Source organism: Dermacentor albipictus, chromosome 8 (genome assembly GCF_038994185.2).
Source record: "Dermacentor albipictus isolate Rhodes 1998 colony chromosome 8, USDA_Dalb.pri_finalv2, whole genome shotgun sequence".
In the NCBI taxonomy this organism is placed as follows: domain Eukaryota; kingdom Metazoa; phylum Arthropoda; class Arachnida; order Ixodida; family Ixodidae; genus Dermacentor; species Dermacentor albipictus.
The window spans coordinates 19,091,257-19,106,605 of NC_091828.1; the positions used below are offsets into that span (position 1 = coordinate 19,091,257).

The window sequence follows — 15,349 nt, forward strand, 5'->3', positions numbered from 1 at the left end:
TGGGGTTAAAGATTAGTATGCAGAAGGTCAAAGATAATGAACAATAGCCTGGTAAGGGAACAAGAGTTCATGATCACCAGTCAGCCTCTAGAGTCAGTAAAGGAGTTCGTTTACCTAAGTCAATTACTCATAGGGGATCCTGATCATGAGAAGGAAATTTGCGGAATAATAAAAAGGGGTTGCAGTGCATACGTCTGGCATTGTCAGTTCCTGACAAGAAGCTTACCACTATCATTGAAAAGAAAGGTATACAATCAATGCATTCTACCGGTGCTAGGATATGGAGTAGATACTTGGAGGTTAACAAAGAAGCTCGAGAACGCTGTAGGGACCGCGCAGAGAGCGATGGAACGAAGAATCTCAGGCATGGCGTTAAGAGACAGGAAGATAGCGGTGTCGGTAAGAGAAAAAATGGGAATAGCCGATATTGACACGTGCTTATCTTTATCGAGTGACTACGTTTCACCGCTTAAGACATGTTCTCGCAAAGCGCAGGACGCGCCTGCCAGTATCAGAAGTTTCACGAATTCTGTCGATGGTTCTATCTGCTGTCAGTTGTCACCGAACCCTGTGCAATCTGGTTTCATGTATGTGCGACGCGAATGGTGTAGAACATTCTGGAAGACACGTGGGCACCAGCGATTACTCTGGAACATCTGATGACTGATTTATAAAAGCTGACGCGCTTGACCCGCTGATCAGATTTTCGACGATTGCTGACTAAATAAACTAAGAATGATAGATTGTGTAAGCGTGACTCAGCGAGGACGTAGAAAGGAAAAAACGCACAAATATAGCGCCGTCTTTGTGTGTCTGCTTCTTTCTGCGTCTTTGTTCAGTCACGCTTACACGTTCTGTCATGGATTCCAACCAACTGGCCCGTTAACGCGTTTTAGCTAAATTAACCAGTACGGTGTCACGCTCGCATAGGTAAACATGAACATATCTCGCTCGATGAGCGCTGAAACTCGCTGTGAAAATTCTAAAGCGAGGAATCGCGGGAGCAGCAAGCGAATTGACCTGCATGCATGTCTCGCTTCAGCGCGAATGCAACGTCGAAACCACAGCGCTTACGAAGCTACCGGCACCACGTGCACTACGATGAGGCCCGCGCAGGCGCGCATTTGTAGCCACGTCGCAGACTGTTTTCAAGACGCACGAGCACCCGCAACACATCCCTGGGGCGTCCTCGATTAGCGTGCCCAATAGGCTATTTCACATGGCGCGAGTTTCAGTCAGAGACACAACGAATTCCGTCGCTCAGCGACCGCCGCGACGTCGTGGGCTCTCCGCGACTGGATTCCAACAAGTTGGTCGCGCCGTCGCTGAGTCACAGCGATCGGCGCGATGGGGGAGGGGCAATGTGTGACGAAACAAAGCGCCGTCAAAATAGTCACTTTCCTGTTTCACCGCCCGTTGGTAGCTCTTTGGAGCAATGTCGCGCGCCACCTTTAGCTATGTTTAATAGGGCGTACCCACCAGCGTTTGTGGGTTAATGAACATTTTGTTTTTCTTCCGCTAGCACAATTCTTTTAAGAGGAGAAGCTGCACGCTATCCAGGTCGGGAAAAGGGCGCCGCTTCAACATAAGGCACGTATCTTGATCGCCAACGTCGACAACTTTTCATCGCTATAAATTGTGCCAGATGCCTATACATGCACACTCAATAGTAGCTCGTTCTTCTGCAAAAGCAAATACACATCCAGGAAAAAAGTTGCGGCTTCCATAGCAACAACAAAACTAGAGTATTTTAAACGGAATCACCCCACCGACACCGCCCAAGCCGCACGCTCATACTTGCGGTGTTGTGCAGCGTCTCACTTACTGCATTTGCAAGCTGTCGTAAAGTCTCCACGCTTTTAAACGTTAAAAATGGTGTACTTATTCTATTATCGAATGATAATAGGAAAATTCGAATATTTGACTAGTTTCTATGTTGTTTTTATTTACCGATGCAGGCAGCAACCTTGCGCATCGCTGCGACGGAAATCGCGCTGCCGCAAACGCACGTGAAAGCTTTCAGCGAAAATCGCTGTGCGACATGCGACGCAGAACGATTTTTTTCGCCCCAGTCGCATCATGTGAAGCAGCTTAATGCCGGAGTAGACGACGCGATTGTCTCCACTCTGCACGGAGAGGCGGTCAAGGAGGAATCGAAGCACCGTAGCAGCCGCCGGTGAAGAACGTCCGTCTTCCTTCGCCTCACCCCACTGCTCCGCGCGCCGCAGGAGAGGCCAAGCATCGGGGCCGCGTACCTCTGCCCTCGCGCATGCGGTATTGAACCGCGTTCGCCGGATTAAAACCCCTTAAAACTTCTTAAAGTAAGCGACACGCTTTGAAGAATGCCGCCTCCTCCTCGCACGCTCTGGCAGACGCCGCGCAACGCCACCTAGACTGGCTCAAGGGCGGGGGGCTGCCTCCGTGCCAGACGGGGCTGGCTCCAGCGGAAGCGTAGGAACGCTTCAGCAAAAGTTTGCATAATAGTTGTGCGGTTGGCCGACTTTCTCTTTCGGCTGCGCGTGTAGTACTCTGAATAAAATTAGGGAGAAATAGAAAATAGAGAGACGTGTTTTCTACACGCACCGGCGTTCTATACATTTATTCGTTAGAGTTTGGAGCTTCCGCTTTTTAGCCTTGATGTCCGGGTCAGGCACGTTGTCATTCAATCACCGGCAGAAATTTTTGAGGAGAATGCTTGTGCTGCACCGCAGCACATACTTCAGCACCACCTGGCTCTGGACACCCAATTGTATAAATAGCGTTATGATACCTTGATAACATCTGTCATTAACCAGTACAATGTCGGAGTGCGGCCAAAGATGGGGGTGAAACGAACGGAAGAAAACTGGTGGCAGCGTCTGTTAGCGCCGCATGATGTCACAGTGCCAGCTAATTTACTTTTTATTTATTTATTTATATATTTAAATTACCCCTAAGGGCCCTTATGCGGGGGTATTAGGAAGGGGGACACAAAGATGAAATATACACAAGAAATAAAACTACATGAAATTACCCCCCCCCCCCCCCCCCCCCACACACACACACAAGGAACATAAGATAAATAGATATGAACAACGACATCACTAAATATTACTACTTGGGGCGTAGGCAATTCCCACGGCCACACGTAAGATTGAACAGGGCTCAGGCAGTCACGCTACGTTTACTGCAAACCGGGACGTACCCCACTCCATATTTCTTAAATAAAATTCACCCCGAAAGAGAAATTCGGAAAGAATGTAACGTGTGCGATGGCATCATTGACATCAGACACATGCTGGCGGGCTGTCCCGCGACTCTCGCCGACCCCGAAGAAAAATGGCTTTACTGGCACAAGATGATATCAAGCTTTTCTTATCAAGATCAACTATGGGCTGTCTAGAAGGTCCACGATGACGCCATAAGGCTCGGCCTGGCGATGCCGGCGTGGACGCGGCCCGCCTCGGTCAGAAAAGACCGGGCTTCAGGACACTAATAAAGTTTTCTGAATGAATGAATGAATAAAGGAGTATATGCACTAAGTCATGAAAACACAAGAACTTTTTTACATAATATGTTAATATGTGCATATAACAATAAGTCAAAACTAATCTGCTACCGCTAACCGTTTTCTTGCAACAAGGTTTGGAAAGATGGTAAGCTAACGTCAGTAGCTATGCGTGATGGTAGGTTATTCCATTCTATTATTGTGCGAGGAATAAATGATTTTGCGAAGAGCGATGAGCGGCACGTTATGCGTTTTACTTTGTTAGCGTGGTCGCGGCGCCGGAAGACTGCAGGGGGTGGTGAAAAGTCTTCGTGAGGCGTAGAACGGTGATGAAATTTATGAAATAAGGTTAGGCGAGCAAACTGGCGTCGACGTGATAGTGATTCCAACTCGGCACGTTGTTTTAACGATGTGACGCTGGTGAAGTGTGAATAATTGGAAAAGATGAAGTGAACAACACGGTTTTGCAGAGATTCAATGTTGTTGATTATTATGCTTGACTGGGATCCCATATGCAGAAGCACATTCAATTTTTGGGCGGATCAGTGTGATATAAGCAAGTTTTTTTAAGTGTGAAAGTGCGTGCTTAAGGTTACGCTGAAGAAGACCGAGTGTTCGGTTAACCGATGCTAAGACGGTGTTAATATGGCAATGCCAAGTTAAGTCAGACTGAAGATAAAGGCCCAGATACTTGTAAGTTGGCGCAAGTTCTGCGATAGCATTATTGAGAAAGTAGGCGTGGGAAGTCAAATGGAATGGTTGGTAAATCGCATTAGCTTGGTTTTGGACGTACTTAACGATATTTCAATAAAACTTGGTGCTGGGCTAGTTGGTGATGCATTCTTTAAAACTGATGGTAGCGCTAAAAAGGAACGGACACACGAAGAAAAGACGACACGACGACGAAGAAACGCTACTGACAACTGGTTTATTTTTCGCAAGAATTCTATATTTAAAAGAATCACAACACATGCGCACAACCGAACTACACCAGCCTTCTTTATCGCCATATCAAAAACAATGTCATGCACGCGAAGCGAGATGATAAAACTCCCGAGCAGCAAGAAGTGAACACATGACCAATTGAAGAAAAGCCATACCGTTACGGTTTTTTAAATTTCCCCAGAAGTGTGCGCTCAGCCGAGTACAAATTAATTGAAGCATCGCTGATGCAAAGAGCCGCCTTTTCTTGTATGTGGAAAGCTTCCAGCAAAACTCTAGCTTTTGCACTTGCACTTCTGCCCAGAACCTTTGCTTCATTAAACCGTGGCACGCACCCGCAAACTATCACATGCGAAACTAAATTCGCAAGTTTGTCTTGTTTTGTTATGTTTTGAGAGTGTTCCCTTAAGCGGTAATTCAGGCAACGCCCCGTCTGCCCGATATAGCACTTGCCGCAGGACAGGGGAATAAGGTATACCACTCCTAGGGCACACCTGACGAAGACATCTTCATGCTACTTTTTGCAACCGCGCTGACCTTCACCGCAGATGCGGGGGCACAGCCCCGCCAACTTGTTTGGCGCAGAAAAAACAAGCGGCACGTTGTGCCTGCTGGCCACCTTTTTGAGGTTGTGTAAAACCTTATGAATGTAAGGCATCACCTCAGGTTTGGTCTTCACGCGTTCAGGTGCAGCCTTCATTCGTCGGGGCCCAAATTTCTTGAGGAGGGTATCAGCGACAGCTACGAGGACCGAGCAAGGGAAACCTGCGGCCAATAGCCTGCGAACCTGATGGTCAAAACTAAAAGGCATTTCGTGCGGGCACGACTTTGGAAGCGCCGATTCCATGCAGAGCGATGCAATTGCTCTTTTCACGGTCTTTGAGTGGGATGATTCATAGGGCAAAAGCTCTTTCTTTGCACGTGGGAAATACCCCCAACAGGTGTGTCCCTTAGTTATCCTCAGCCTGAGGTCTAAAAAACGTATCTCGCTATTTTGCGGAAGTTCATGGGTAAAAGCCAGGCCTTTACCATGGTCATTAAAGGTAATAAAGACCTGTTGTACAGACTCTTCAAAAGAAATGTCATTGCGATCTTTTAAAAAGATCAGAAAATCGTCGACATACCTAAAAACTTTTTAGTTAAACGAATTTAGTTTCGCATGTGATAGTTTGCGAGTGCGTGCCACGGTTTAAAGAAGCAAAGGTTCTGGGCAGAAGTGCAAGTGCAAAAGCTAGAGTTTTGCTGGAAGCTTTCCACATACAAGAAAAGGCGGGTCTTTGCATCAGCGATGCTTCAATTAATTTGTACTCGGCTGAGCGCACACTTCTGGGGAAATTTAAAAAACCGTAACGATATGGCTTTTCTTCAATTGGTCATGTGTTCACTTCTTGCTGTTCGGGAGTTTTATCATCTCGCTTCGCGTGCATGACATTGTTTTTGATATGGCGATAAAGAAGGCTGGTGTAGTTCGGTTGTGCGCATGTGTTGTGATTCTTTTAAATATAGAATTCTCGCGAAAAATAAACCAGTTGTCAGTAGCGTTTCTTCGTCGTCGTGTCGTCTTTTCTTCGTGTGTCCGTTCCTTTTTAGCGCTACCATCAGTTTTAAAGAATTAACGATATTAACCACGAGGAGCACCAAGCGGTCACCGCATCAAGATCAGTTTGTAAGGAAAGTCGGTCAGCGTCATTAATAATACTGCGATATATAGCACAATCACCTGCGAATAATCGAATTCCTGATGAGAACACATTTGAGTAGATTATTAATAAACATTAATAATGTATGGGACCAAGTACGTTGGCCTGGGGGACTCCATATGTTAAAGGACCACATCAGCACCACCTCACACTGGACATCCAATTGTATAAATAGCGTTATGATACTTTAATACTATATGTCATTAACCAGCACACTGTCAGAGTGGGGCCAAAGCTGGGGGTGAAACGAACTGAAGAAAACTGGTCGCAGCGTCGACGAGCTCGACGTTTCCAGGCATTACCCAAAACACCACAAGCCCATCACCCTCGAGAACATCCGCCCCATTTCTCTTACATCTTGTCTCGGCAAGAGCTTTGAGCACATAATCCTTGTCTGACTGAAAACGTACATGGAAGAAAATCACCTTTTCCCCCACAGTATAGGGGGCTTTTGTGCGCATCTATCTGCGCAGGATGCCCTACTTCAAATTACGCAGGATATGCTTGATGATACCATCCCCCGTCTTACTAAAGCCATCCTAGCGGTTGACCTCATTAAGGCATTTGACAGAATTCGACACGCTGCCATCTTACGGGAACTGCAGGAACTACAGATAGGCCCGAAGACCTATAACTGCGTTCGCGCCTTCCTCTCTGGCCACACTGCCTCCTTGCAGATTGATCAGCTCAGCACACCCTCTTATACACTCGGCGAATTTGGAACCCCGCAAGGCGCGGTCCTCTCCCCCCTTCTATTTAACATTGCTCTCATCCCCTTAGCCCAGAACTTCAATCTCATTCCACACCTAAAACATACTCTGTACGCTAATGATATGACCACATGGCTCAGACGGGGAAATTGAGGAAACTCTACAATTAGCAGTCGACACGATCTCCGCTCACGTATCATCTATCGGACTCGAGTGTTCCCCCTCTAAGTCAGCGCTCCTCCTAATTAGACCAAAATCTGCCGTTAACTCACCCATCCCAATCACTTTACAAGGATCCCCTATCCCCATCACTCCCACCCTGCGCATCCTTGGCCTCTACCTGCAGGATTCCGGGCGCAATGACCATAACCTTAATACACCCAAGGCCTCCACGCAATCAGCGTTGCAGCTTCTACGCCGCATATCTTCCCTGCACAAGGCTTTAAATGAAGCAGACAACATGAAAGTTGTACATGCTTTTACGCTTAGCCGAATTCTGTACGCCACTTCATATCTCAAGCTGAACTGCACGGAAACCGAGCGCGTGAACGACATGATCCGCCTTGCAACTAAGGCAGCCCTCAACCTGCCTCGCAGTACTAGCACACCCAAACTCCTTGCACTACGCATGCATAACACGCTTCCTGAACTAGTTGAGGCGCACCTTCAGACGCAGTACTTAAGACTTGCCGCAAGCGCCACTGGCCGCCATATCCTCACCTCCCTTCGCATCAACATACCCGCTAATCAGTCAACCCTTATAGCCATTCGTCGACACATTCATACACCCCTTGTAGTGAAACCCCTTCCTCGAAACGTCCATCCCCAATATCACATATCTCGCCGCGTAGCTCGCGCAAATGCGCTCCACAAGTATTACGGACAAGACGAGAAAGCCAACTGGGTAACGCCGCATGTACAACGCATGAAGCTGTAGCAGTTGCTTACAGTTGCCTGAGGAAGCAGAGGAGACCACCATCGCCTTAGCCCTTGCCCTTTCGGATGCCGAATACATCTTTAGCGATTCACAGACCACTTTGTCCAACTTTGCCAGAGGCAGGATTCACAGCCCTGTCTGGTACTTGTTGAACATCCCCATCCAGAATTTAACACGCAGGGTAGAGCTCCGGTGGGTGTCGGCTCACTATGGGAATCCCGGAAACGAGGCTGCCGATGAATTGGCCCGAGGTTTAATTTGCCGGTCTCAGGACAGCCTCGACCCGAGTTTCTCGAGGGAGCGGGCGCACAGCTTTGCGGAGCTCACGCAAATACCCTGTTTGGACTGTCGGACTTACCCTCCTCCCCAACCCTCCCTGACCCACTCCCAACAGATCCTCTGGAGACGCCTCCAGACCCGCTCTCTCCCATCCCTTCAGCTGCTATCCCACTACTGTGGAATCTCCCTTACATGCTCCATATGCGGAGACCCTCACGCCACACTCTCCCACATCCATTTTGCCGCCCTGCTGATCCTCCCCCGCAGGGACAGCCCGCCATCTCAAGCTGGGAGGACTGGGAGGTCCTGCGCTCGTCTACGGACCTGACATTGCAGCTTACTGCGGTGGCTCGGGCTGCCGACGTCATAAACAAAAGGAGCACGAACGCCTCGGCGTAGTGCGGGACCGTGCGGTGGTCCAGGGACCCAGAGGAGTCCAAACTTACTTGCTATGAAGAAAGTTTTTCTATCTGTCTGTCTGTCCAGGTATCAGCAGTGGATTGTATTTGTATTTGTTTCTACGCGCAGGACTGGAAAGGTGAGGTTCCAGGGTTCCTCTTTCTGGAGCACTCTGGCTGCAGCAGGGACAGCGCTGATGAAGCAGCTTTTACTCATCCTGCGCCCTGCTCCCATGATGCCACAGCAGGTGAGCACCGCATATCCATAAATCACGAATTTCCTCGTCTGGTCCTTCACAACGCTGGTCCTTCACAACCAAAAAGACGGCCATCAGTGCCCTGAGGTCTTGGCACTCTTCTCGTTATTCTGCGAACTTCATACTGCCAAAGAGTCTATTACCTTGTGCTTCACTGTCCGTCTTCAGGATTAGCTCCAGCAATGTTTCAGAACTAATGCCGAAAAGCATTGTCTTTTTGGTTATTCGAAATTAGGTTTATCTATTCAAAGAAGAGTGCAGCCATGAGAAATCGGATTACGTTTGTATGGGTACTATATGCTGCAATATTTGTTGTACTAACTCTTTTTCCTTCGTGTGCTATATTCGACATGCTTCTGCATGTTCAGTATAGCAGAATATTGTGTGGATATAAGAGTTCTTTTTCATTAAACCTCCTACACCATGCGAACTTTCGCCGAACTCCCTTGCCACGTTCGCTGTCCCTGCGTTTCGAGTTGTCGCTTAACTTGACCTGGCGCTGCTACTAGCCCCACTTTTTAGCATAGACAGTAAAGTGATCGGCACGGAAAGGTAGCTTCCGAGTTCTATCTCCACAAAAGAACCCATTTACCTTAAACTGTGATACATTCTTGCCCGAAAAGTTGTGCGGGTTTCCATTGTAGCTTCATGCTACAATGCGGCTAGGTGGCTGATAATGTTTCCTTTTCAGGATGCAATGAAACATAACATTTTGACGGGCAACGTAGAACCAGCAAGCGAATGTCAGTTCCGTGTAATACATAAAAAATAAAACCTGTCCGTACAATGCCGACTCATTGGATCCTCTAAGGTACAAAGACTTTTACTGAATAGGGCACGATATTCAATGGTCTCATTGAATTCGTTGCATTATAGGTTATCCCTTTTGACGCTCTTTGTGTTCATTCTCATCCGCAGATTGAATGTAAGAAGCTCATTGTGTTTTAGAATACGGATATAGCGGTCCCAAAAGCTGGGTATGATGAAAGTTGCGCAAGCTAACAGTTCTTAGAGCGGGAATTGCCCAGCACCATGCATTATCCCCAACGAGAGCGTGTATGGCGACTCCCGTGCGTCGTCCGCTACAGGGCGTCCCGAGAAGGCACAAAAGACAATCGCCGCTGTACAAGCAGGAATATGCGTAGTAAAGGAAAGCGTCACTTGTGGGGTCACACTATGAAGTAGGAAGATTTAGCTAGTGCGCCCCTTGCCTCCCTAGCCCCACTCCCCCCGGTAGATATGGCTATGAGGCTTCTCTGAATAGAACCGAAACGGCCAGCGGGACATCCCCAGTGGGTAGTTCAAATGGGCATACGTATACGGCGACTCCTTATATCCTGTTTGAGCTACACGGCAAGACAGCCGCCATCGGCAAAGTCTAGAGTGGTTCCGGAAGAAAGATTCAGCGCACGTTCTCCTGCATTAGACGTCAGATGCTCTACGATTGAGCTGCGGTGGTGGCCGTCCCCGATGCCACTTGCATTTGTTTAAGTATACTAGAATTGGCCCAGGATGTGTTCTCCAGCGGCACTCAAAGGCATGGCGGCGGATGTGGCGCATCTCTTAAATCGAAAGCGACAGATGGTAGGTGATATTAGGACTAAATTACCGACTATGAAACTACACTATCGTATATGCTTGCATGGTGGCATCAAGGCTGCCACTGTGGAAGCCCTTGTTACGCTATCATGAGGAAAAATAGGGGCAACTGTGGGGCTAGATATTTTGTTAGTTAAAACGATATAAAGGCAACCGGCCATGATGCCAGGAAAATGAAGTGTATTTTACCTACAGGCTACGGAATAGAAATACAGAAATAAAATAAAATTATGCAGATTGAACACATGTGCTGAAATATATGCAAAGCGAAGTTATATTTGAGCGATTAATACAGTTAAATGCGATGTGTACAAGTGCCGTCTTTTTGTCATTGCGTGCATGCAATGGTAATATTAGGCACCACACAGGCCACTGCCGGTCATAATAGAGTGTTTGTTTGCGCACTAGACCGTTCAAAAATTATGGCGCAGTCTTAACACCAAATCATGTGGACGCTCAGCGTATAACATTGATGCGGTGCTGCCGCAAAAACAAAAGCGACCAATGATGCATATCGAAAGAACAATGGTGGTGGGAGGTGCAAGCTCAGAGTACAAAATATATTTAAATATAACTATTATTTCATGCCCCCTTGTGACACAGAGGGAGCAACGCAATTTGCAGCATTTGCCAAGAATGCCAAACGACGAAATTTATAAAGCTCAAGAAAGCCGTTGAATACAATGGCAGTATCATTAGGAGGTATATATATGGATTAGTCATTCTTATAAATCGACGTACCGTGTAGAAATCTTGTGCCGTGGTAGAGATTATAGTGAAGTGTAATGCTGGGGCGATAGAGCTACGCTCACCAGCATTTCTTTATAGGTCAACACTAGGTGTTTATAGGCCGCTTTGTTGGAACCTATATTTCGCTTGTTTATGAGACCAACGGGTTACGAGACCCACGACACACGCCGGGAATACTCTGGTTTAAAATCTGGCCCTTTGGTTCTCTTTACGCCGCAGTATAATGTTCACAGAAAGCTCAGTACGATAACAAATTCATAACAAATTGATAACAAACAAATGGAAGGACTCGGGGCCTAATACATGAAGTTCCAAAGGGTACCGATGCCACCAAATCACGTGTCTAAAAGCTAAGAATGAGCCATGATTTGCGTGACAACGGCGGCGTGCACTCAAGTAAGATGAGCGTCACGCGGCCCTTCTCGGCCCCGTGTGTGCCACCACGCAGCCCGTCGCCCAGCGGAGCGTCGAGGGGAGCCGCGCAAAGAACGCACCGCCTTCAGCCGCAGCCAAGTGGAGACGCTCGAGGCGGAGTTCTCGCAGCGCAACTACCTGACCCGGCTGCGGCGCTACGAGATTGCCCTGGCGCTGGACCTCACCGAACGGCAGGTGCGTCGGCCTAGACTAGCGAGCTTTGACCATGAAACTGTTACGGCGAGACCAGCTTACTCATTGTGAGCGATGATCGCGAGAGGCCGAAGTCAGGTGTCATGGTTGTGGCGTCAATGCGTAGCCGGCAAAGGTCGGACGAACGTAGTCATTCACTTCTGTGAACCGTCCACCATAGCGTAGCAATATTATTTCCAGCAAACAGCTGCGCTGAAGTCCTTAACATCGCAAATATGTTCCTACACTAGCTTCATGCTTGAACAAACGCGAATAATTCAATAATTGATTAGGTTTATACAAAAAGCAATGGTGTTTCATGCAAAATTAAGACTTTATAGCTGATGCTCATTTTGGCGACGTTAGTGGTGTAGGTAATACCAGGCTTCCTAGTCAGTTTCAATCACTAGGTGTCATATTTACTTGACCTTTGTCATAGGATAACACCACAGACTATTTGTCATGACTATCAACCAGAATAGGCTTATTTCAGTCGCATAGTGATTCCCTCTACTCCCAATAGAATGCCGCCTTTATAAAGACAGCTTTTCGTCTCAGCTGAACTAATGCGGCTTGGTATGGGCTACGAATATTTCCCCTAATACAACCTAATAGCCTTGGGTCAAAAAAAAAAAAGATTCATCGACGCTTCCACTTTGGGAAGAAGGATGACTAGCGAAGCTAGTCGTTCTTGGCGGGCATGCTGCGGGTCGTCGTCGGTCGCCCCTACGCGACGGGCCAGGCTCGTCGACGGACGCACGACCGGCCTTGCGGCTTCCCGCATCTGACGCGCCCATTCTTGCAGTCGCGCGTGTCGTCGTTCTACTACATGTTGCTCATCTTCCGTGCGCACGATACGCCTCCGCCCCGTGGAATCTCTCAAGAACAACTGCCGATGAGGTCGTTAGGCGACACTTACGTCACTCTATAGGCGAACACACATTGGACGATACGTAGGTGTGCGTTTATTACGAACTTTACACTGCGGCTTCTATAGCGGCGCGCCCCCTAGCAGCAGCAAACAAGCGCTGCGCCAAGAACAATGGGCCATCAATCACTCGACTTGACACTTGCGACAAGCGCACTAGGATGAACAATGGGCCATCCGTTATAGGTTTGGGCACTTATGCTACTAAATCTACAAAGTTAGACGCTCTTTTACACTAGCTCTGGAGGCGAAAAGTTTTTTTCGTCGATGCCACGGTGCACACGCACGGACGCAGAAAATCTGCCGCGGTAGCCATATACAGCTTCACTGTGAAAATAATTAAGGGTCTTCACGCATTCTGTGTACAAGCTTTCGAAAGAGACATTCCGTTCGCGTCTGCGTGTTGTTCATTACATAGCGACGGACTTGACTCCGGCAGGCTTCACGCCTCAAGTTAGCATAGGAGGGCTTTTTGGTCAGCTACCTGCTCCTTAGTTCACGTACTACGTGAAACTGTTGGTCAAAAGGATGTTCCACGTCCGCCGCCAGGGCCATGAGTAGCGCTGGATAACAGTTCTACGGTTATGTCTTGTACACAGGCATATAAATACTCGATAATGAGAAAATGGGAGAAGCTGCAGCCGGGGTGCAATTGTTAGGGCAACACACATGTAATGCGCAGGATGTGGGTTTTGCTCTCAACGGGAACAAGTTGCTGCTTCATCCGCTTTCATTTCGCTTTACCTATTCATTTCTGCACCTCAATGAAAAACAACAAATAATATCCCCTATGCTTTCCTTGATTCATTATCTGTTTGCTTCCTATGGTTATGATTAACCCCTCGGTTCACCTTGTTTTTGTTCAATATACCTATCGAAAACGTCTGTAGCTACGAATTGCGTAGATATATTATTTACGAAACTAAACAGGAAATGAGCATTGAAAGTATATTGAGGAAGCTCGCCGGGAAAGCTCCTACTATGTATCACGTGAAAATCGCTGAGTAGAGAAAATTACCTCATTCTGCACAAATACCATGCACAAATATTACAGCTCTGAAGTGCCTTATACGTACTGAATAAGTACCGGGGAAACGCATTTGACATACCTCGACTCGAGTAATCCCAACTGTGCGCACTGTTCTATCCAAAATTTATGCATATTATGGATAACACGTAGTCTTTTGTCGTGTTTCCTTACCTGACTTTTCTTTTGTTCGTCGTTGTCTACTGTTCTAGAGTGGATTCACACTTATTTAAGCGTTTATTATTTTGCTTATGTTTCATGCCAAAATGACATTTTCACACGCTGTTTTAACGAATCCCTATGTAATACCCGCAGTGTTATCTGCGGTGCTAAATTTGACTGCACTATTTTATCTTTACTAATAATTCTCATTATTTGCATATGGGAGCAAATTCAAACATTTATTTGAAGCAGGTGTACACTGTAAACGGAAATAACTCCGAGGTGGGAGTACACTGCTTGTCCTCTAGCGACCCCCCGGTTCGGAGTTCATTATGCTCCGTATGATCGGAGTAGAATTTTTACTCCGTACGAGCGGAATTTTTGCGTGGAATTATGGGAGTTTTTTCCCGTCTTTTCTTTATTTTTTGCTTTGCAATTGACAGAGTTCTTTCGAGGTGCAACGGGAGTATAAAAACAGGCATCGCGTGAGTTTGCGCGAACATGTTTACATGCAGAGGCTGCTGGTCAAATTTCGAAATATGCACACGAGACCGCGTCAAATTCGACGAAACAAGTCGATGAAAGCACATATATCGTGACATACATAAACATTCCAGAAACGCCCAATGCAGAAACTTGAAAGACATCACACGTACACGCGATACTCAAGAAGCAACGGTTCCAGTATATATAGCCACGATACTGTGTGCCTCGAAACCGCCTAGGGAGCAGCTGTGCTCTTTTCAGAATTACGACTCACATGCTCGTTCATACGAGATCTGCCTCTTTGAAATTAACAGAATACCTTAATCAACACAAAACTGTTAATTGAAAACAGTGAGAGAAAAAAAGTTAATGGCTTTATTTTTCAAAATTATGATACCATTCTGTGAGTGCTGAAGCGACTTCGCGCACTGCCGGCGTTCGCGGCCAAAAAGTAGTGCGTTAGTTACAGTAAGCAAGAAAAATGTAAGTGCATGTGCTGCATAGCAAAATTAAATTTTTGCGATATAGTGGTAGCGTAGCAAGAAATTATTACGTGTGAGCATGACCCGCAGCAGCCGACGCAACACCGAAAAATGCGCAGACATACATTTTATACACCGCACTACTTGCTCTGTGTCCAAGCAATCTGTCTCGGTTGCGAAAAGGAGCTACACCGCTGATCTCTCGAGTGAATCCCTAAACTCGGAGCCAGCAGGCATGCGTCTAAATCAGTGTCTCGGATAGAGCGTAATGTTGATGCAATATCGGAAGCAACGACGTGACCAAAACCTATATGCGCGATAACAATTCGATTCACATCGCTCAATAAGAAGCTTTATTTTCAGCACGCATATATACTTATGTCCTACCGTTTTTCTTCGGGCGAGGATATCCGTTCACAGATAAATAAAAACAGTTGCTTGCACTCCGGTCTTTCTCACTGGAAACACAGCACCGCAACGAACTTGGGTTACGCCATTCATGCGCGACTAGCACGGATGTCGTCGCTCGAACAGTGGCTGCTGTTGCCATTGCTACGCGGTCCTTTCAAACACTACACTGGACGTTGTCAGCATGTACT

At 47.1% G+C, this 15,349-nt stretch overlaps 1 protein-coding gene across 4 annotated transcripts in view; it reads left to right on the forward strand.

Annotated features, from left to right (window-relative positions):
- Positions 1-15,349, forward strand: part of LOC135919576 (homeobox protein Hox-C4-like) — a 95,493-nt gene that overhangs the window by 76,002 nt on the left and 4,142 nt on the right. For all 4 annotated transcript variants that reach the window (XM_070523102.1, XM_070523105.1, XM_070523103.1 and 1 more), the window contains 2 exons: positions 8,584-8,701; positions 11,508-11,668. In XM_070523102.1, the coding sequence (XP_070379203.1) occupies positions 8,584-8,701; positions 11,508-11,668 (279 nt within the window). The remainder of the gene's footprint in view (positions 1-8,583; positions 8,702-11,507; positions 11,669-15,349) is intronic.